Raw genomic sequence first — 23,071 nt, 5'->3', positions numbered from 1 at the left:
GGTATATATATATATATATATATATATATATATATATGTGTGTGTGTGTGTGTGTATATTTATGGCGGTAATACCGCATACCGCGCTATTGAGCCACTCAAAATTACCGCAAGGGAAATTCCCTCACCGCAACAGCCCTATTCTCAGGTATGTTCCTATACATCTACAAAAAATCTAAGATGGAGAAGTAAAGGGGGTGCTGGGTGTTAAACAGAAAGAATGGGGTATAATTGCTTTTAATGAGCTTGTTCCTGTGCAAGCCTTCTACAGACTGCCCTCCGGTGAAATGTTTTATTGGGTTCTCCTTTCTGCACTGACCCTTACACGCCTCTGCATATGAAATGGAGGGCTGTTCCTTTTGTCTCCTTTCTTGCGGTCTCTAGCCGAGCCTTCCAGTCATTTGCATATCTCTGAAAGGCCCCTCCATATTATTAATTAATACTGAACTGGTCTACTCTGCCTGACCAAATCTCGCAGAGTGCTCTGAACGGAACTGTTTTATCAAAAGAGAAGAACCATTAAAAATCAGCTATCGTCTTTCCACACTCTTCTCTTCCTTTCTCATTCAGATACAGGGGCCTTGATTTATGCATGTCTCAGAAAAGAAGGGGACGCAGAATTCTCTGCAAATAAAGCAAACTGTACAGAAGAAAGAAAAGCAGCAGTCAAGACATCTGCTCAGCAATTAAAATCTTTTGGATACCCCTTGAATCCCTGTTGTTAAACTAGTAACTAGATTGTGTATATAACAACAGGGGGATGTTTCACTAGCTTCTGAATTTTTCCAGCATCTAAAAACCAAGCTATACAGCTAAATTATTCATATTATCCCAGTTATCATCAGTGTCCATCCTGTCAAGCACAAGAGATTCTTATCCAGTTTTCATGGATCATCAGGGCAGTTGCACAAACCAACAGGAGAATCAAAAGCTCCATGTTTAAAGACCTGCCAGCTCCTCCTACCCCTCTCCCCTCATATCCCACTTTCCCAAAGTCAGAGTCACTCCTGAGGTTCTTGGGGAGCTGAGCAACCCCAGGGAGGAAGAGAAAAGCCCGAGGGAAGAAGGGTGGTGCACTGGATCCCATTACCGCCTATGGTGATGTTGGGAGCAGGCTTGGCTGGGAGAACCAGCCCCACAAAGGCTCCTGATTATGGGAAAGTCGTCATGCCCTGGAGCATCTGGGAGGCGTGAGAAGAGGGGATAAGATATGAAAACATGACATGCTTCACTATTTGGCTCGGCTAGAACAATACACTCCTCGCGTTTTCTCACCCTCCTCTCATCTCCATGTTTGATCTCCTAAAGGTGGTCCACCTCTAAGAGCAGGAATGGTCTAACCACTGGCTCACCAGCACACAGGAATGTCCTTAACTATACAACTGCCCTTTGAAGTGTCACTGCGTTCAGGCCTAGCCACTGATACGCCCGCCAAACATACCAGGCAAGCACATAAAGCTTCCAGAGAAATTCTCTCCATTACACATCGCTATTTCAGTCCACATAGTTTCTCATGAATGTAATGAGATGGCATCTGATAATTTGCCTGCAACGAGAACCTGAATAAAGTTGCCATAGATACTAAACCCACAGAAGTCGGCTTTAATTTCAGGTTTTGCAAAGAAAAAACTTAGATGTTTTGCAACACATCACTTATTGAAGTGATGATGCAAGACATCAACACCAACTTGACTAGGCAGTCGATCTTTATCACTCATACTTAAAAACATGAATGGAAGACAAATACAAGTTGCCAAAGATCTTTATTTTTTTTAAATTTATGGACTAACCATGAACACGGTAGCTAATGATAAACCTAATTTCTAGATTGTGGAAAACACTGGCTACTTTACAAAGTTATTGTACAAATGTACGTGAGAGAATATTCGTTTTAAAACATGGCAGGATAGGTTCTATGCAGCACTACACAAATTAGCAGTTAAACATTCTTTGCGGGCAATTATTTATTTATAAACATCTACTGAATACACTACCTGTTGCACAAAGGGCGATGAAAGTCTGCACATGTTTACGGATCAGGTCCAGTTTATCCTCAGGCAGCGGAAGTTTCCTCATAATGTGCTCAATAAAGTCATTGGGAGTGACAGCAGCCAGATTCCACTTCAATTTGCCCAGAACAACCAGCTCCCATTCCTTTGAAAGAAGGTTTGAGGAAAGAAGCAAAATCATTACAGATTCAAACCTAAATCATTTGTGTGATCGGAATCAATTAGCAGTACCTGAGGTATTCAGATCTTAAGGTTAATTTAACTGGAATGGCAAATTCCATCTTCTTAAGTGGCTTCATGTCTCTATATGTTTTCCTTCACTACACTGTTAAGACACTGGATGCTGGGGCTAATGTTCTCTATCAACCATTCGGACAAAAGGTCTAAAAAATGATTTACTGGAGATAAGGTACTAAATGTGTTCAAACACTGCTGTTACTCATCTGAATGTTTATGTTAAACATCTAAGCCAGTTATGATTGCACAAAATCTAGCATCAGCAAAGCTCCTCCAGGACATGGTCTGGTCTTGGCTACGCAAAGATACAAGCTGAAATCCTAAAAGCTATAAGGCTGAATGCAGGCACACTTGAGTTGAAAAATGGGTCACTCAGATTGCCCAGTCACTTTACAGAGAATGTCCAGCATCGGGTACTTTCCTCCTTAGCATAGAAGTGTAATTGTGAGTGTGTTTTATAGCAATCTGTCAAGTCAAAAGAGGTCTGAGTACACATTAAATGTTGGACCTGTCATTAGCCCATTTGCAACCACAAACACATTCATTTGAAACCTTATTATATATGTAAAAGGCTTGTAATTAGATTGAGCTGTAACCTCAGTGGAATAAACCAGGCTCAATAATGACCCTGAATGTGACTGTACAACACTGCTGATGACACTATTTCGTCTTTTGGGGGCACTCTTGATGCATAACATGAACTTGGTTTGACCTAACTCACAGTGACAAATGTAAACGTAAGATGTTAAGTCATTTGGCTTCGGTCAACAAGAAGACGGCATCCTTCAAATAACCACTCCCCCTTCCTGTTTGAAGTGGGGTGAGTAACAGGGGAGCAAGTGACTAACTGGGGAAAACTAACTTGCACTCGTTGGGACAGTCCTTATGACTGAGCGCCTCGTTCAGATGGAGGTGGTTTTTCTCCACAAGTGAACCACATGCACTTTAGTCATGAGATGGCCCAATATGGTTGCCATTACCTTCTGAGACATACAGTATAGGCGTTTACAACTGCTCTAAAGCACCCACAAAGGATTAAGTTGAACGTATACCCCTGCAACACTAAGTGAGAAGGAATACAATGGAAGCCATCTGCTGATGCATGATTTCTCCACTTCCTCTCTTTGCTGGATTTCACTGGTGAGTCACTCACCCAAAAGTACAAACAGCTACACATTCTTGTCAGGTTCTTTTCTCAGGGGAGGTTCCTGATGTGAACATGAAGCCTGATGACATGTTGGAGCCACATTCGCTCAATAAAAACCATCGACTCCTGATACACCAAGAGACGTATGATGGAATGTAAACTATGAGCAGAGGCGTTCTCCAAAAAAAAAAAAAAATTACATGCTTGAACCTTTATGAGGCCATAAATTACCACAAATACCAGTTTTAAGTAACTTAAGGACACCATTTTTTTTTCTGTCAACTATCAACTCAGCAGTCCAGTGTCACCTCACAAGTGCTCTGAGGCCAGCCCTAAAACTCACTGATACTTTTGCAACACAGCCTTGATGCAGGAACCACTTCCTCCTTTTGAGCCCTCCGGCTGTACCTCCAGGCTGTCACTGCGGTTTCATTTACAAGAACTTCTTGCCAGCTAACAAGGACAAAAATGAAGATGTGACTGTGACAGCTGATCTTTGGCTTCCTGCATCTGTTGGACTTCGCAGACCAACAGAAGCTCCAACAGCAACAAAGATAACTAATAAATCATAACAATAGGCCAGGCTGAGGGGGGAAAAAACGAGGTTGCCCACAGTAGCAATTTGCTGAGGATAAATAAAATGATTTGTATCTTTGGCCTGAGCTACTAGAGAACTGCCCATTTCCGCCAGAAAGACACCGATGAGCCAGTAGTGTCAAGAGCTGAGGAAAAACCAAGTGCAGTTGTAACATATTCAAAAGTTTTCATGCCACATTGTACTGTATTTCCCCTTGACACTGAGTAATGAAAATTTTACTAGCAAATTTTGCCTTTGCGTCTTCAGAATTTATTTTAAGACATATATATATATATATGTGTGTGTATGAGTTTGTGTATGAAAAGACGCTGAATGATGATTAGCTAATTAGACAATGACAAGTAGTCAGTAGACTGTATCTTTCAATTGACAGAGTCTTAAAATCACTGGACTCCTGCAAGACTATCAATATTCATCCAATATATACAGGTGGAACAAGACTTCAGCCCTGATGCAGCTGTGGGTTGCATAGTTGCCACTAGATGGCGTAATAGCTCTGTCATGCATGGACTCTTAACACCCTTGAGTTGATATTTGAATGTTTGTGGCGAACATCCATCTGTCGGTAGAATATTTAGTCAAACAGAACCTAGTCTTTGCTGTAGACTAATTTTAATTCTTATGGCACTGATTTGTAAACATACACACTATGAAAAATTCCATCACAAATTAAAGTAGGCCTATACAAGTATCTGCATAACCTGAAATGTTATTTTAAGTGGGATGACTAGCCTACTAAACAATTTAGTGTACCCATAACAGCAGTATAGGCCTATACTGTAATGTAAACAAATAAACACTTAGCAATAGTATATATTGAGGAAAATTGTGAATAAGGTATGTAGCCAATTTTCTGGCAGTCACTAGAGATAAGTTAGTAAGTTTCGGTATATGCAAAGAGTTTATTTGGTGCTTACCAGCAGTTCCTGCGGCCTGATTGAGTTATCAGTGTAGATGCACAGCTTCTCTGCAGTTAATGGACGCGTCTCTTTCAATTTAGACGCAAGAAACATGCACACTGCGCCGAGCAACTGCAAGTTACATTTTCTTGTTGGTACCACCGATAAAAATCGGTCCAAGTAGTTCATAGCCAGTGGAAAAACTTCTTCCTCGCATTTCTGTTCCTCGCAGACCTGGAAAGGGCAGGGCATAACTTAATAAGTTCAGAGGAAAAGATGCACGTGGCGCAACAAAATTAGTCTAACTTATAAGACTCGCAATGGCTATGTATGACTCGAAATTACTATATATGCATCAAATAATTATGCCGATTAAACGAAATACGTAGTATTGTCCACCAGTTGCATAGATAACAGGTTGTAAATCGTCAGGGTAACATTAGATATTGATTCCAAAAAAAGTGCAATTTCTGTCTTGTCGTTGTTATAAATGTATGAATTTAATGGATGAAAAGGGGACTCTAACATCTTTGTCAATAGACTCACATTCCTTTGGTTCATTCAGTAAGAAATGAATTCAAGTCACAATCGCCCGAGCCAAAAAACACCCATGCAACAGTACGGGATCTGTTTTTTTAATTCGTCATATTTTCATAAAATATATAAAAATATAAATAAATTGTCTAGGTCTACTATTCATACCTCCAAATATTCACCAACCCTTTTCACATCATTCCCGACAATTTACAAGCAATCAAATCGATTTTTTATATGATTAAAACATGATTTTTAAACGAAGTAGCATGCGGTCTTAGAAGAGTGCGTCACCATCGGACCGAAATATTTTTTTCAAAAAAATTTATAAATTCTCCTGCTCGATTCACCTGACAATTTAAGACATGAAAATAAAGCTAAGGTCCTCCCCTAACGTTTTCAACATTCAGAGATTAGAAATATGAAAGATTCTGATAAAAACCGAACTTAATTCCAAGGCAATAGACTTCGATCAGCATGGGTTAAGAAGCAGTGCGGGCCCTCGCCCCTTCCGCAACCATATATTTCAAAAAATTGTACAAAATTATAGAAAGGTAATTCCCAATATATTAAACCATGAATATGTACCGTAAACGCTCATTTATCAAGTCATGCACACGTAAAGAGTTGTTATGATCATTTTGTTGCGATAAAGTTGTTGTGAAAGAAAAACCAACATGGCGATGGTTAGATGTAGCACAGCGGCAAGCATTGAAGTGCATACGTGTGCATGGAAATATTTATCCCAAAAATAAATAAATAACATTAAGCACGATTCTGTGCTCTGTGTTAACGGAACCGAAAACTTTGAGAAATATGCGCTTATGATCACTGACAGGTCGATATCATCCATCCCCCTGCAAATCTAATCGTGAACTTGGTCCAAAATCAGCGTTTATGACTGCAATAAAATAAATAGCCCGACCAAATCGGATCTGCCATTTCGGAAATATTAAGGAAGCTCCTTTACTTGCATTCCACAATGCTTGCATGACAGAATAAAGGAGAAAACACTTTGCTAGACGTTTTGAAGATACGGTGTAAGCACGGAAATGATCGGATAAGTACAAACCTCCAACATCCAAGTTGCCACCATCCTCCGCATAAAGGGCTGAATTTCTTTCTGAACGCATTTAAAATATGAACACTGGGGAAGAAACCTCTCTTCGATGGTCAACAAGCTTTGTAGTACCCTGTCATCATATAGAAGATTCGGGTCAGGACGGGCTCTTACAATGGTGTCCATCTCGAGACAAAGCAGTTCCATGATTGTTACAGTCCTTTTCGATCTCAAATAAGCCTACAAACAGTCAAATACAATGGTTGCGAAATGTCAAAAAGAGCAGAAAGGACTTCTCAGGCACATAAAACCAGTCTACAAGGCTGTCCAGGTTAGTCCTGATCCTTTTGCAAACTTTTCCCCACTAGTCTCGTTCTCTGCTCTGCTCCTCTCGCTGCAACATTTGAGGTCTGCAGATGTAAGGCTGTGTGACGCAAGCCTCATCTTATTATTGGCCAGACGCAACATGCTCGGTCTTCCTCTTCTTTTCCAGCCCTCTTGCTCTGGTTATCAATAGCCCCCACAAGATGATCAAGAATTGCAATATTGGCTGATATATTTATGGATCATGCAAGATGTTCATTCATCATTAGTCAACTTACCCATTAATGCGCAACTACTTTAACGACGCTGGGTAAACATAAACATAAACACAGCGCACCCAACGCAACACTCAACTTATATAGTATCTCAAAGTGTTCTAAAAAAGTGGTTTGGGGTTTTTATGATGTTATTTCGTATCAAATAATATGCATATAATATTCATATCCTAGATGACCAATATAGGCTAGTTGCGCCAAGCAGACATTTGCGCAAATTAGACCAATAAACGGTCAAAAACCTTTCTTTTTGACTTTAAGGGCACTAAAACGCCACATCGTCATCACAAAGTCGAAATAGAGCTATCTTACATGAAGCTGCAACGCCTGTGGTCAACGAGATAGCTTTCTAGGAAATGCAGCGAAAGCATGAAACAACGCTCGCTCGTCAGAGATGGCAGCGGAATGATAGTTATTCTCTTGAGCTGCCCCCAGTGTATTATATGAAGCATTATTATCGTCTCTATTTAGGATCAAAAAGCCAAGCCTCAAAAGGAGATGTGAGCGTTCCAAAATTGTGATCTGCTGTGCAGGTGACGGATTTCAACATGCATAACGCACAAGCTCATTCAGAAAGTCACTTAAGCAGCAAATGAGTCAAAGCAGTTCAACATTTCGTATAGGCTAATAGGGAAATCAGAATTAAATAGCGTTAGTGTGTCTTCAAAGACCTTCTAGAGAACATCTACAGTGAGTTATTGATCACGGTGCATCTCGAGGTTCTCCAGCCTCTCTAACAGTGATTCTGAAGAACTCAACAGACCGCAGCTATGTGCTTTTGCAACAGTTGTTTCGTTTCAACACTTTTAAACGTGATAGCAAATGTCTCTTTAAAACTTTTTTTTCTCTCGCTGTAGATTGTTTCCTCCCATTTTGTCAACTTCCAATAGTTCTTCTGCGCGCGTCTGAGGCTTTCGGATTGTTACTGGGCAGACTTTGTCTGTGGAAGTTCACCTTCTAAAGTGCCAGGAAGAACCTAATCTATTTTGCTGATCACCTGATGAACGCTGCTACTTCTCAGAGTCTGCCGCGTGCAGATGCCATAAATAAATGTATACAAATGTAGCAGAGCGACAGCAATATCTGCAGCCCTCAGAGTGATGCTCTGAGAAACTCAAAGACATTTTAATGATAAAGACCGTATCCTATAAGATAAAGTGATACAGATGATAAAATGGTTACAATTTATGCTTAAAGGGCAAAAAATGTAATAAAAATATATTCTATTATTTTCCAAGTTAGTCTGCTCATAAGTCTATATTTTTATAATATTACTTAACCCTTATGAATTTAAATGAACAGAGCATGCTAAAATGATTTCTTTCAGCGACAGCATGGAATTTAGGGATAATTAAGCAATTCCAATTACTCGAATGCTGAAACATCTAGTCATTTAATTTCCTTGTTAAAACATGTGCGTTATTTAAACTGCAGTGTTACCCACACGCAGCCGACACGTGAAATTTCGGTAATGCAGGGCATCATGAGTGGGTTTCAGACATCCAAATGCACATTAATGGCTTCAAACAATGGGCACTACGAGTCATAATAACACCAAGGATGCATACTTTTTCTTTTTAACGATATAAAGCTTTCCTTTTCTGGCGCACTGAAACTCTTATGGGTGGATATCATTCAAATGTTCTTTTCAAAGAAAACAATAACTAATAAATTACTCAAATATTCATTATTAGAACGTTTTAGATTTTTTTTTAAACGTACCTGTTTAAACAAGCGTCACATGAAAGTTGCTTTTATAAGATTTTTTTCTTATTAGCATAAAATACACATTATATACATTTATAAAATATATAAATAGCCTATCCCTCTATGTCAGCAACGTTTTGACTCCCCCATTAAGAGTATAATTCAAACCTTCATCTTTAGGCTAAATCAACGCCTATAGTTTCCTTTGAGCTCAATTCAAGACACTCAAGAAGCCAAACATTCTTATAATTTGTTCTTTTCTTTTTTGTACGCAGTCAACAATAATATGAGCATCTTTTAAACTTCGTCGGGATATATCTATCTCAGTAAACAAACAGTCTTAAACAAAAAGACACGACAGAACATCACATAGCCCCTCTCAAATAAACGTCAAAAAAGTGAACTCCGGTCTGATTCAAATGCCTGTCTGTGGTTCACGCCTCTACATTCTAACCTGACCATGCTGTTTTTTCGCGGAATAATGACGTCACACAAACGCAGCTCTTACTGGGCTAAGCAGCTCATGCTATTTCCCGGATGCCTGCAATTAACGCGATATCCGTGAAGACACACCCAAAGAAAGTTTGCCAGACCCTCCAAATATCACAGCTAATTTTACATTTAAGTTTTTCACACGTGTTTTCTTCCATGGAAACTCAGAGAGCTTAAGTTTTAGGTTTCCATAAATCAAGGAAGTCTTTCTGTGTGGTCATTATCACAAAGTAAGACAAAGCAAACTGTAAAATAATGACAGTTATATTCCTCATAAATTAAAGGTGTAATTATAAGATTAAATATGTATCTCTGATTATATAAAAGAAACATAATATTCATTTAAACAGAAATAGCATCACTGTTATATGAAACAAGCATCATATAACAGGATAATAAGAAAACTAATGTTGAGACACAAATGTTTGCTCATTTACAATCATCTTTTCAGCTAAACTCAGATATCAGCATTGTAGCAATAACTGCATGTGAAACCATTGTTGCAAAAAAATCCAATTACTAAGAAATTAGATTACTAGACATATTTTTTCTAAAAGAATATGTCTGCAAAACCAAAGAAATTTATTTAAAAAATAACTAAATTATTCATTTTTTCTAAAAACATATTTTAAGAGGAAGATCTTTCTGTAGACATGTTTAAAACATGTTTGTTTATTATTATAAAACATAAATGAATAAAACAATCTTTGTGCTAACTAATGTTACAAATATAATTTTACACTTTTGTATTGTACTATATTATTTACAAAAATATTCTCCACCTTCAGTTAATTCAGTTTTATTTGATTTCAATATTTTTTTTAACTTACAATTACAAACAATTATTTATTTGCATTATTGTTTAATTCTGCTTAATTTAACAGTTAAACAAGAAAGGGAGAAAACATTTTTATAAGGTTCATCATCATAAATCACAATTTTGTATATTATTAAATTACTACAAATATGATCAAATTTCTTATTTCTCTGAACAAAGCAAATTTATTTCCCGGAGAATCATATATTTTTTAATAAACAGGTGACCACTGAACAGGCTTGTATGTTTATAAAATACATGCATTTTTAACATAAATCATCAAGCAGCAAATGTCGTTACAATTAACAGCAAAAATGAAAGTTAAATTCCTAGTTAAAAGGCACAGAAAGAGAATAACAAAATAACAGATTTCTCACAGTTATAATGTTGTGGTTGAGCAACTGCAGATGTCCTTACTGAATAAAAACAAGAGCACTTAGCCATCACAAAAATATCTGATATGCTTCATTAATTGACATAGTTTACAATGATTGTAAATGGCAACTACTGGTTGAAACTGCTGTTGATAAAAACAAAAGAGTGAAACTTTCTCCATCTTTGTTTGTACAAAACAATTAAAGAGTTTACACATAACTGAATTATATATATATCTCTTTCTTTCATCCAACTATGAGAAAGAAACAAATCTCTCCATTAAATTATCAACACGTCATTAATTTATCTTACCTCAGATGCCCAGCATATAAAACCTGTTTTCAGATTCATCCAAACATTTTGCTTGGTTAAATGACCTGATCTGTAAAATGTTTTATGCTGCCTAACACATTCATTAGGATGCAAGAGCCTCACAAACTCTTTAAAACTAACTTTTATCTCATTATTTTAATCAAAATGAACAAAGTCTTATTGTTGACTGGAAATGTCTTTGTTTAGTCAAATAAAGGTATAGTGTCCAAAGGTTAATAACAGTTTAAGATATGCAGAGGAATTAAGCATTGTTGACACACTGGTGGAGACGTTGTAACAGTGCTTCTCAATTTTATCTTATTTACTAGCACAAACCCACAACAGGTGCAACAGACCTTAGGAAATAACTGTATAGAGCAGCAGTCACAAAATAGCTTCAGGCATATCTCCTATTAGAAAAACAGAAAGACTTTCTTTGCTAAAAAAAAATTACTGAAGGAATCTATGTTATTTTTACCCCATCATCATTTCAGACATCAAAGCCAACCTGGACAATGTGATGACAGACATTTTCTTCAGACATAGTCCGTCTAGTCTAAATTGACAATGTAGATCCCTGTCAAAAGCCCCCTGCCAGCATTACAGCATTCATACTCCCGACCCCCGAATTCTCATATAAACATCATAGACAACCGTCAAAACGGGGGCTCACTGTGCACCAAGACCCTTCTCCCCATAAGTGCATGCAAATATTATTGTTTCCAAGATACCTCTTACAGGTACTGTCTTTTCTTTAACACACCAGCACATTTTATGTTGGACAGCACAGCTACTGCTGTCTTCCTCTCCTCTGTGCCTCTCATATCACAAGCCCTTGAGTTTGTCACTCACGCAACAGCTGCTAGCTGATACTTTACCATTCCAGTGCCCATTTTTCCCTCTCCCTCGGAGCAAAGAACCCACACAGAGAAACAAAAGCCTTGTTGGAGAATGAACATCATAGACAACCGTCAAAACGGGGGCTCACTGTGCACCAAGACCCTTCTCCCCATAAGTGCATGCAAATATTATTGTTTCCAAGATACCTCTTACAGGTACTGTCTTTTCTTTAACACACCAGCACATTTTATGTTGGACAGCACAGCTACTGCTGTCTTCCTCTCCTCTGTGCCTCTCATATCACAAGCCCTTGAGTTTGTCACTCACGCAACAGCTGCTAGCTGATACTTTACCATTCCAGTGCCCATTTTTCCCTCTCCCTCGGAGCAAAGAACCCACACAGAGAAACAAAAGCCTTGTTGGAGAATGCAAGGACACTGCGGGGGCAGGTTATGTCCCTCAAGAATTCGTCAGCACAAAAAATGCCATCCAGACTTTGCATGGCTGACTCTTCCATTACTGGGAAAACATCCTGAGAAGTTCCACCTGGGAGCAACGCATACTTCAGCTTTGTCAACAATGTAGCAGTCGAGATCAAATACGTTTGAGAAGAAACACTGCTTTTTCTCTCCTCTATCTTTAAACCAACTTGAAACTATATTAACTTTTGTGTTTTGCACGGAATATTGTTGCTTTTTCTATCAGCTGAAAAGCACCTGCAGCAAACTAGTGCACAAGACTTCTTACTGCACTGATCCAAATGCGAGCTTTGCAGTTCTGTTTTAATTGTGTGGGTTCCTGTCATGTTCTCCTGCAATCCCAAACTCACACCTGCACTGTATGCACAAGGTATGGCATCTTGAGGTGGGTTTGCACCTTGGTTGCCCTAGTCACCTAGTTGTGTTCTTGGATAAGGACCTGTGGGTCCCTGGCAAAATCAGGTGGGGTTAAAGCATAGATGTGAGAGAGATCATCTGCAAATTCTCACGTTCAACATACTTCAGGTGTCACCTCATTTAGGGTTTTCAGTAATAGTGCTAACCATATATAGCCTAAAAACACTTCTGAAGTTATACTAACTGAATGAGAGGGATATCAAAGTAAAAAAAAAAAAAAAAAGTTAACATAACTTAACAATGTTACACATTCACTTTAAAGGATAATTCTTCCAAAAAATTACAGTTCTGTCATCATTTACTCATTCTCATGTCCTTCCAAACCTGACTGACTTTCGTTGTTCTGTGTAACACAAAGAAATATTCTGAAGATTCTCTTTTCCATGCAATTACATTGAATTGAGGAATTAACATTTTAAGTTAAAAAATGACAAAAAAGCATCATAAAAGTGGTCGATCATGCGGCATATACAAAGTCTTCTGGAGTTTTATGATAGCTTTATATAAGAAAGAGAACAAAATATATAATATTTTTCACTTTATTAAATTTTGAGGGCATCAAGGAGAACGTTCACCCAAAAATGAAAATTCTGTCATTAGTTACTCACCCTCATGTCGGTTCCAAACCTGTAAGACCTTCGTTCATCTTCAGAACACAAATTAAAATATTTTTTATGAAATCCGTGAGCTTTCTGACCCTGCATAGACAGCAATGCAACTGACACATTCAAGGTCATGAAGCTACGAGAATACTTTTTGTGGTACTGTCATGAAAGCACGTCGAAGACTGACACGGAAGAGAAGAAATTGCTGAATAAAGTTGTTATTTTTGATTTCTTTGCACACAAAAAGTATTCTTGTAGCTTCATAACATTATGGTTGTACCACTGATGTCACATGGACTATTTTAATGATGTCATTACTACCTTTCTGGGCCTTGAACGTGGTAACTGTGTTGCTGTCTATGGAGGGTCAGAACGCTCGATTACATCAAAAATATCCAACCCAGGCTCATTGGAAATACGTGCTTCTAAATACATTTCTGCAGCACCGTTAATACGCACCTTACTGCACGTTTCGTGGCAGTTTCAAAGTGAAACATCCAGTGAGTGGCGCTAAAATGCGGGTTCAATACGTGACCCTGGCACGTTTTTGTTACGTTGATATAGGCAAGTATTGCTGTGGTTCATAATTCAAATATGCGATGAGTGTTGCTAAAAGTTAATGCTCTATCGTGTTGGGAATATCCCCTACACCAAACCCAACCCTAAACCTACCCGATAGTGTTAACAAATGCAAAAGTGATATAAAAATGCATTTGTTGATGCAACCGTGCTATTTTAACTTCCTTATGCGGATTTGAGCTGTTTTGTTGAACCGTAGTTTCACAGGGTTCATACCGGAGTTCTTCATCACCTAAGTGCCACGCCGTATCGTGTGAGCTACCGAGCAAACCTACTAAATCAGAAAACTCATGCATATGAAGCTGGATATGTGATGCTAACCTTCAAATGCATCCGTTTTCAAATCTCGCAGCATGTTAAAATGGTTTTGAATTCATAACATAATATTCCTCAAGTAATTATGCGAAAAGTAGGCGTTATTAATCGAAACTGTGGACTTGCAAATCATACTTTGTGTGAAAAGGAAAATAAAAGTTGAGGGAGTTTTACTGCCTCTAGTGTTCATTTCAACTGGAAACTGCAGCGATTTGTATGTATAAGTACATTTTTTGTGTTTTGCAGAAATGTAGGTAGAGGCACGTATAAGGTCTTATGGGTTTGGCACGACATAAGAATGAGTAATTAATGACAGAATTTTCATTTTTGGGTGAACTATCCCTAAGTGAATGTAGTGGTGTCTAATTGATGAATAAATGATTTTTTTTTATTTGTTTGATTCATTTTCAATCGTTTGATTTGAAGTTGACGCAATGATTTGGTCGTAACAATTTATTAATGAATAATGACTTCAATTTTGATCTGTTCATCACTCAAAACCTTTATATGATTTTAGAAGACTTGTAATGTAATGCACAAATTATATGGATTAAAAGTGACTCTTTGTTTTATGGAGGGGGAAAAAGATACAGATTTGGAATGACATGAGGGGGAGTAAATTAATTTTCTTTTTTGGGTGAACTACTCCTTTAATATAACTAAAGGATCTTAAAGGTACAGTGAAAGGCCCCCCATTCAGGCCTCTAGCCCTCCAGCAAGGGGCATTACAAATCAAACAGCCCTCCATCATGATTACCCTACCACACATGAATTCACAGTATAGCCCCACACTTGAGTCAGGCTGCAATAATCTGATCCTTTTTTTTGGGAAATTCTAGTGTCGGGTGTCATTTACGATCCGTATCTTTCAAGCTCCCCCTGCCCCGCTGCTGGCGTCAAACCCCGGGAGCCACCGTGTGTGTGTGTTTGCAACATGTGTCGCTTGCTATCTCGCTCGCTGAGGCACACAAAGGTAAAGGGAAGCTTAACATCCTGGGAAATTCTCAAACAGAGTGAAATTACCTTGATCCAAAGATTCCTGCCGCATACCAGCTCGATGAACCCATAACACACCACAGTAGAACAGCTGAGAGAGATAAAGGGCAGTACAGAGCACGACAGAGTAAAATAAAAGAATTAAATACTGAAATAAATATAAAGATGATTATAAACAGGTTTTCGAGTATTGTAAAAACCATATTCTTGACCAGATCCCAAAAACAGGAGCCATGAAGAGAACTGATTAACGTGAGACCTCAGTGGTGATCCAGCCGCACCACCCTGCAGGACAGACCCATGATTCTGTTTGGGTTTATTTAAGAAGGGTGGAGGTTGTTTTGGCTGTGATGCTATTGTGTGAACTTAATACTGGGGGTAAATTTTCAGGGATTTGTGGAATCGCACCTTTTAAATGTCAGACACAATATTGTTGGATCTTGCATTCTTTTAGTTGGGAGAGTCTGAATCTCCTGGGTTTCAATTCTGCACTCTGTAAACTTAGACTTTATGATACTGGTTGTTCACACCTTGTTAACCTACAATGAACCTGAGTTCTCGTCGCACTTCCGAGGTAAACAGAAGACTTTATGACAGGTTCTTTGCCTCCACTCCCTAAAACCAAAGATAAATCTGGACCAATGAAGGTGTTATCAGTCTTAGAAATTAATCTGTATAAGGAGAGAAACTAAAATAATTAGAGAACATGTTTAGAGTAACCTCAATCTATGAAAAGAGAATGTGTATGTCAGAAGACTCAACATCAATGACTTAGATTGTAATCAGATCTCACAACGTAAACATTTTAAATCTGTTTTCTGTTATATCTTGTGTCCTGCACATGTACCTATTAGTTATGAACACTTTTTCTAAAATTTACCCATAAAATTGAAATCTTATAATATTTGTACATATAATATGTATTATCTGCCAAGCACTGAGGCTTTTTTAAAATAATTTTATTTAAAATGCACGCCAATAACAGATGATCATGCACTGGCTTAGGAGTGGGGAACAAAAAGACAATAATTAAAAAAAAAAAGCATTTATGACAATTCTTGACATTCTTTGAGTAACACTGCTAACAAGGAAATGTACTCCAAAGAAAAGTTATTGAGAACAAAAATTATATTAAATTGATTACTGGTTAAATAAAGACAGGGTATGTTTCCTTAAGTTGCCATGCAACTTGAAAAAACATATCAAAGCTCTGAGTCACTACATTTGCTGCGGCCTATTCACTTATCTGAATAATGCATTGATAAAATTAAATCTATTTAATCGGACCATGGCAGTCAACCATTCATGAGGCAACAGCCCGCATAGAATCATTTAAAAGTGACCGCACACTTGTGGTCATAAGCTAAATTTTAGAAATGTGGCGTGATGGATTGCTCTGCACTGAGCAGAAAATGAAAACGATAAAACAAACTGAGAGCGGGGCAAACTAGGTTTTCAAGTCATTTAGAGAAAAGCAGCTTCTCTAGCTGAATGCACCTGTTTGCCGAGTGCCACTTTGTGAAAAATTATCATCTCTATCATAACCTCAACATCTTGCTGAGCTCCTGCATGACAAAATACATGACTCTGTTTGTAAGCAAGAAATATATTCTTATATATTCTCTCATAATGGTGAGAATCTTGTGCTTAAAATGAGTACAACATAGACATAAACACACAACTGCCTGAAAGCCACTTTATCAGATCTGAGTGGTTCTATTCTGGCTTTTAACTGTTTGTTGTGTTTGGAGGGATTCCAAGCCATTTTAGATATTTATCAAATGATACCTCTATTCAAAGGGATTCGGTTCTGAATTTCCCTTTTCCGTTTCCTGAAGACATTCCCTACGTGTTGCCGAAAGCGGAGGCAGATGTAGAGTGTGTTCTGCATGGGATGCTCACACCTGCTTAAACTTCATGAAACTGACTTCTTCATAACTGAAATATTTAACAATAATTTTCACCTCAACCATCAGGCTTTGCGATACAAAATAAATAAACATATATTTTACAAATATATATATAAAAAGATTTTATATTATTAAAATAGTCCCAAATGTTCCCGATTTCCATAAAGAAGAACATTCATAGTTTCAGAATATATTTGCATCACTGCATGATAATGCAACAAAGAAGCACTTTCATTCACTATATGTATTTTGTAACTTTAATGCAACCTTAAGAGTTCCTGATTTGAGGTGACAGTGCAAAAGAGTTGAACAAAGTTTACTTTATGCAAATAAGCAGCAACATGATGCATCGATTACCAGTAAGCGTGCATATGTGATCCACCTCCTGATAAAGTAGAAATGTCTACTAGCAACCAATAATACAGCAATGTGACGACCTCCATTAATACATCTTAAGTACCACAAAACTGTAAGATTATATTATAAATCATAATACATAAATATGTTTTTTTATTTCACATGTTGTTGTGAAGCATTTGGAGAGTTTTTACTGAACGTTTACAGTCATGTGTCACTGCATGGTCATGCAACAAAATAATCACCTTCTCATTCATATTTCATGCCTCATTTCATATAATTTGATAGAATCATTCCTATCATTAGAAACATTCCTGCTGGTCTTCAAGTCAGATATTAGCATGCAAAAATCCTGTATGTTAAATTTAATTTTGGAACCACAAACGATAAAAATTGCTTCATAGTCTCAGAAAACATCTTGATCCCTGTTTTTAATTTTCCATTTCTCTGCACGGGACTCATTCTTAACTTTCTGCCCTTCTCCTGTCCACATTTAGGGTAGAGAAAGCCATTCATGATCTATTACCTCTGGAATTCCTCCACATAGTTGAGAAGCCAGTCCACATCACAGGCCGGCACTCACCTTTCAATCACTCCTCTGCCCTAATCATGTTAGCTCGTTCATAATCGCATTGCAATTACTGACAGGAGTGTGACCCTTGCTTTCCACACTCCTAATCTAATACATGTGTTTCACCGAAGACAGAGGGATGCTTTGTGTCGGAGAAACAGGGGGACAAGGGGGAAAAGGAAAGAAAACAACACTGACATGCTATGTCATGCAAAGGCTATAAAAAGGGATGCAGCCTTTTTCCTGAATCATTCCGGAGAGGAGAGCACTATTTTTAGCAGGGGGAGTGTAAACAGCGGCCGTGGCTGGAACCAGACCTGGAATCTTCTCCCCAACAAGGGCTTCAGGGGTCCGAATGCCCCATTACTTACATCTTCCCCCCTTCCTTTCTCTCTTTTTCTTCCTTTCCCCCCTACCCCCTTCATCTCTCTGTCTCTCTCCAGGAAGGTAATCTCCATTACCCTCCCTCCATGCTGATTCAGAATTCAGAACTGTCCACTTCAATCTGGGGGTGTGAATGGTAAGAAGCCATTCAATGAGGGAAGAGAAACTCTGCTGGGGATGTGGGATGGAAATGCCTTGCAAACCCCCCCGCTAATTTCTCTATGGCTCAACTTCCACTCTCCAGAGCTTCCCAGCATGTCAAGGGTCAGCCCCCCCAGACCTCCTGACTGATGGGTCAACCCCCCTGACTTCCCCAGAGCTCTCCATGAGAATGCCAGAAAGGGAGAATGGACAACAAGCTTCTAATGAACTGGGGAGGGACCAATCTGGACCCCAGTGCTCGGCCAAAAAAGATGGCTCGGAGAGACCAAAAGACCTTTAAAGTGACAGCTCCTTCCACGCTGCTTAGCTTGAGTGGTTTAGGAAGTTTGCTGACAGTGAATAGAAGCAGTTATGAACAGACGAGCCATGGAGAAAGGCACTGCGGTGACGGCAGTAAAGCTAACTCTGAATTCCTACGTAGGGCCTGGGAGCATGGGAATGCATTATGGGCCACCAGAGCCTGAATCGGTCGCCCTTAGTCAAGCCTTCATGTGCACAATAGTAGGATTGAGTCTGGGGTCCATAAACGAGGTCAGAGGGAGGAAATAGTTAGTTCTAGAAAACAGCACGGTTCTTTAAACTCCTGTCACATGCTCCGTCAAAACCATCATCTAGGTAATGTTGTTACATGTATCCAATTAGCGAAATTGAGACAGCGATAGTTACATCGCTGACCTGACCCTGTGAGAAGCCCAGACAAACAAGCATGCAAAAATCTAATTCCTTTTGTGATGAACTTCAAAAAGAGTATTGGACCCAACTGACTTGCATTGTGTGGACATAACATTTTAAGTATCTTCTTTTGTGTTTCGCAGAAGAAAGTCATACAAGTATGGAGCGAAGTCTTTGAATGAACTATCCATTTAAGAACTCAAACAAACCAAGGATAAACCGCATCCTAGAATGCTATCAGGAGAGCAATGTTGGTGGTAGCAGCAAGCATGTAGACCATCTTCATTGCCAAGCCGTAATTATACCCAATAACACCTTTAACACAAGCAGGCTGTTGTTGCCGTCTCTCAGGGTGTGAGGTCAAGCATTTCCTGTGTCTATGAATGGTCGCCATCATTGGAATTGTCATGCTGTGGCTGCTGCCCTCCCGTCCTTCATTCACTGAAGAGTCATATAAAGTTTGGCATCTCTTTTCCCCTCCCTTCTTCTTGCTTTAATAGACCCATGCTTGCATTTACAGTACACGCCATTCATTGAACCTTGAGTGGAGCTTCATAACAGAAATTAAAGTGCAAGCACATGAGTGGCCCTCAGCTTGACCACAAAATTCAAAATTAACCTCAACAGCGGCAATGTTGTGTTTTGGACCCCACTGACTTTCATTGTATGGACTCTTCAAAGTATCTTTGAGTTGAGGTTGAGTAAAAGATGACAGAATTTTCATTTTTGGGTGAAGTATTCCTATCCACTTCAAGAAAGTGAGTGACTAGTTCAAACCGTGATGCCAGGCATGGTGGGCTGGGGGAGCGTGGATCAGTAGTGTACCAACAGGTTTGGCTTCCACACCCTGTAGGAAAATAAATACTCCATAATGACTGCTTATTAAAACATGAAACGTGGGTATGACCAAAAGTGTGAATTCCATAGGAAATCCATAACAAGCAAATACATGTTCTCTCATCAGCCGTGACATTTCAAACACATGGGGGAGAAATTAACTACATATTTACAGTAGGTCAGTGACCGCAATGAAAGATGGCAGAGTAAAAATGTCACTCCAAGCAAATGAACAGATTGTCATCTTCGTCGCAGGCCTGTGCGTAAACTATAACCAGGATATGATTAATTGAAAAGCATAATGTTGTTGAGGAAGAACCACAGACAGATGACGAAGAGGGACTAAAAGAAAAAAAAAATAGATGAAAAATATCACAATGGAAAACATATCTTGTGCTGATAGGTATTTTTAAAACGTAATACGTAATTTAAAAGAATTCTACCAATGGGAAATTCTAAGACGGCAGTGTTCATCTGTCCTGGGCCCTGCAGTCTGCTGCGATATAGATTAGGTTTCAGTTCTGAACTTGAACTTGCACTAGTGTTGCCAGAATGACAGGGGTGGAAATTTCGAAGAAAAGAAAGGACAAGAGGTAGAAAAAAAGAACAGGAAGAAAGGGGTGTTTTTAAATGCTGAGTAGAGGAGTTTGGTTATTATTGGAAAAAATCTAAGAGGTCATTCATGAGCCTGAGCCAAGCTATGAGGAAACTGCTCTCGTGTCTCAAACAGTTGGGGGATCTGGCCAAGTCCTACTTCAGCTGTTGTTCCAGGCCTTGCATTTATCACAGAGGCATTTCCCCCAGAAATCGAGAGACTCTCAGAGGCCAGGCGATCTGTCCCATGTCCTCTCAACATCCAAACTGCATGAAAAAGGATGCTGTTTGGGGAATTCCTCCATTTAAAACAACAACCATAAAGCGTAACCATAAAACCATAAAACAATATGACAACACCTTTGCACCAAATATACATCCCGAAGCAGATCTTGTGAAAACTTTAACTTTGGTTAAAGCACCCTCAAGCTATTTCACATACTTTTCCCGCCCCGCCCCCTAAAATTCCTCACCTTTAAAAAAAAAAAAACTCTCAAGAGCTGGGGAGCTCTGTTTTTGACATTTGAGGGGATAATGATTATGAGAACCAAAAAAAAAAAAAAAAAAAAAAAAAACAAAGCAAAGCAAAACAAAATGTCTTTCCAGGTTTCTGCCATCTGTCAGTTTTATGGACAGCCAAGAAGGAAATTGGGTGTTTGGGTTGTTTGGCCCGAGAATAATGAGCCACTGAAAATGATTGTTATAGATGACTCCTCATATGGACCAAATCCAGCTGCAGTCTGCAAGCTTCAAACAATCAGGGATAAATCAATTGGATGTTATGAGGAGAAGGAGGGAGCCAGGCTGGGAGCAAGGTAATGACATCCGCTGTGCAATGGAATGGAGGTGCTGGGAACGCTTTCCTGGGCCGTGTGTCGGCTACGAGGGTTTAAGCTACCTCGGCTGCTTGCACACGATTATCAGGGGTGGTGCTCGGCCCCCTTTCAGCACATGAGGCTTGAGGAGTATGTATGTTTTGTACTGTATGAGGAGGGCTGGATGTTCCTCAGACAAAACAGCAGATAACATGGTGGGAAGGAAGCAAGTCTCGTGAGACGCATTCCACGAGGAGTTAAACATATAGCATGCACAACAAATTCACATTTTGTATGATAAAAAGTTACATAAATATTCCTTGTCCTTGTAGTGTGTGGCATGGATCAACTATGGCTGCTGTAAAATAATAAAAGATATGATTATGACACACATCGCACAATAAAAGAGGGTTGCATTCTCTTAGGAATGATAAGGAACTCTGGAATGCTTGTGCAAGGTGTCAGTTTGTCCTGAAGCACTGATGCAAATCAGTCCCCCGAGGTGTTCCGAAACAGATCAATCTATCCTTGAGAAATTATTCGCAATAAGCTTGGCATGCACATTAATTCCAAAGCCATATGACACATCTCTTGTGAATCATCTCATTGAATGAACATGCTGAATACCACATTTATGCATTGGAAATTCTAGCAACCATCTAAAAGAGGTTTAGCATCATTTAGACACAATTAGCATTGTGTACTTGATGCTAGCTGTACATACAAGTACTGACTGACACTATTTATAGCTGCTGTGATGTTCTGCTGTATGTCATAACACTTGTGACAACAGATGTTGCTGAATGAAAGTGAAAGCTCAGGGCCAGAGTTTTAAGCGACATCTGTGAGCCCTCCTGCTACATCATGCTAACACAGAGGCCCTTTGCCCTCGGACAGGAATTGCGGGCTGCAGCCGCTGCTTTGCCGGCATTTCTCACAGCAGCCTGAGTTATGATGTGCCACCATCATCTGCCGCGTCCCAACAGCTGCCGGGACAGTTGTTGAGCAGTGGCGTTTGCGCAATTAAAATGGCCGGTAAGGCTCACTTTTCTTGAGAGTGTGTGTGCAGGTTTTGGCAAACCAGTTTTGGCAGTTTTGATGTTTGCGATGTGATATACTTACCCGCACAATAGCATTAATGACAACAGGAATAATGTGAAGATTAGGCAATAGGAGAGCTCTGCATCTGCCAAAGTATTTTAGAGTACAGTAGAAAAGACCTTCACCCGTTCCGGCCTCATTTCTCCTATCCAGCAGGAACTGGGGACAGAAGGAAAAGAGAGAAGGGGAGGTGGGTTGTGGAGGGGGCTGCCTAGCACAAAGATGAAGCCTGGATTAAGTCATGAGCAGCAAACGACATAGGTTGGATTTTTAACGGGTGAGATCACATCCTCTTTCCTCAGTGGCTGAGAGACTCATCCTCGGTCGGACAGCCGAGTGTTCGGCATGCCAAACGGGACTTCCATTATTGGGACAGCGGCATGCGTTCGCACACACACATTAGCACGTGCATGCACACATTAAAGTTAAGTTTCAAATGCAAATTATCATGCAAACATATACAGTACCACCTCACACGCAACAAAGTCGCAATCGATGGGAAGTTGCATGCAGACATACTATACAGCCATCAGTCAAATCTACAACACATGCGCGCCTGAGCAGTCAGCACAAAGGGACAAGCAAGCAGAGTGTGTCTGAGCATGTGTGCGGGTAAGTAGCATGGGAGGGCTGCAGGGTTACATAACTGTGC

At 39.3% G+C, this 23,071-nt stretch overlaps 1 protein-coding gene across 1 annotated transcript in view; it reads right to left on the bottom strand.

The window, feature by feature from the left end:
- Positions 1–6,889, bottom strand: part of ccnd2a (cyclin D2, a) — a 19,766-nt gene extending 12,877 nt beyond the window's left edge. The window contains exons 1-3 of the mRNA XM_016483682.1: positions 6,496–6,889; positions 4,908–5,123; positions 1,994–2,153 (exon numbers count right to left, since the gene is read on the bottom strand). Coding sequence (XP_016339168.1) covers positions 1,994–2,153; positions 4,908–5,123; positions 6,496–6,690 — 571 coding nt within the window. The 5' untranslated portion in view covers positions 6,691–6,889. The remainder of the gene's footprint in view (positions 1–1,993; positions 2,154–4,907; positions 5,124–6,495) is intronic.
- Positions 6,890–23,071: the final 16,182 nt, after the last annotated feature.

Source organism: Sinocyclocheilus anshuiensis, unplaced genomic scaffold (genome assembly GCF_001515605.1).
Source record: "Sinocyclocheilus anshuiensis isolate Anshui unplaced genomic scaffold, SAMN03320099.WGS_v1.1 scaffold1102, whole genome shotgun sequence".
Classification (NCBI taxonomy): domain Eukaryota; kingdom Metazoa; phylum Chordata; class Actinopteri; order Cypriniformes; family Cyprinidae; genus Sinocyclocheilus; species Sinocyclocheilus anshuiensis.
This window is presented reverse-complemented; position numbering and strand designations above follow the sequence as displayed.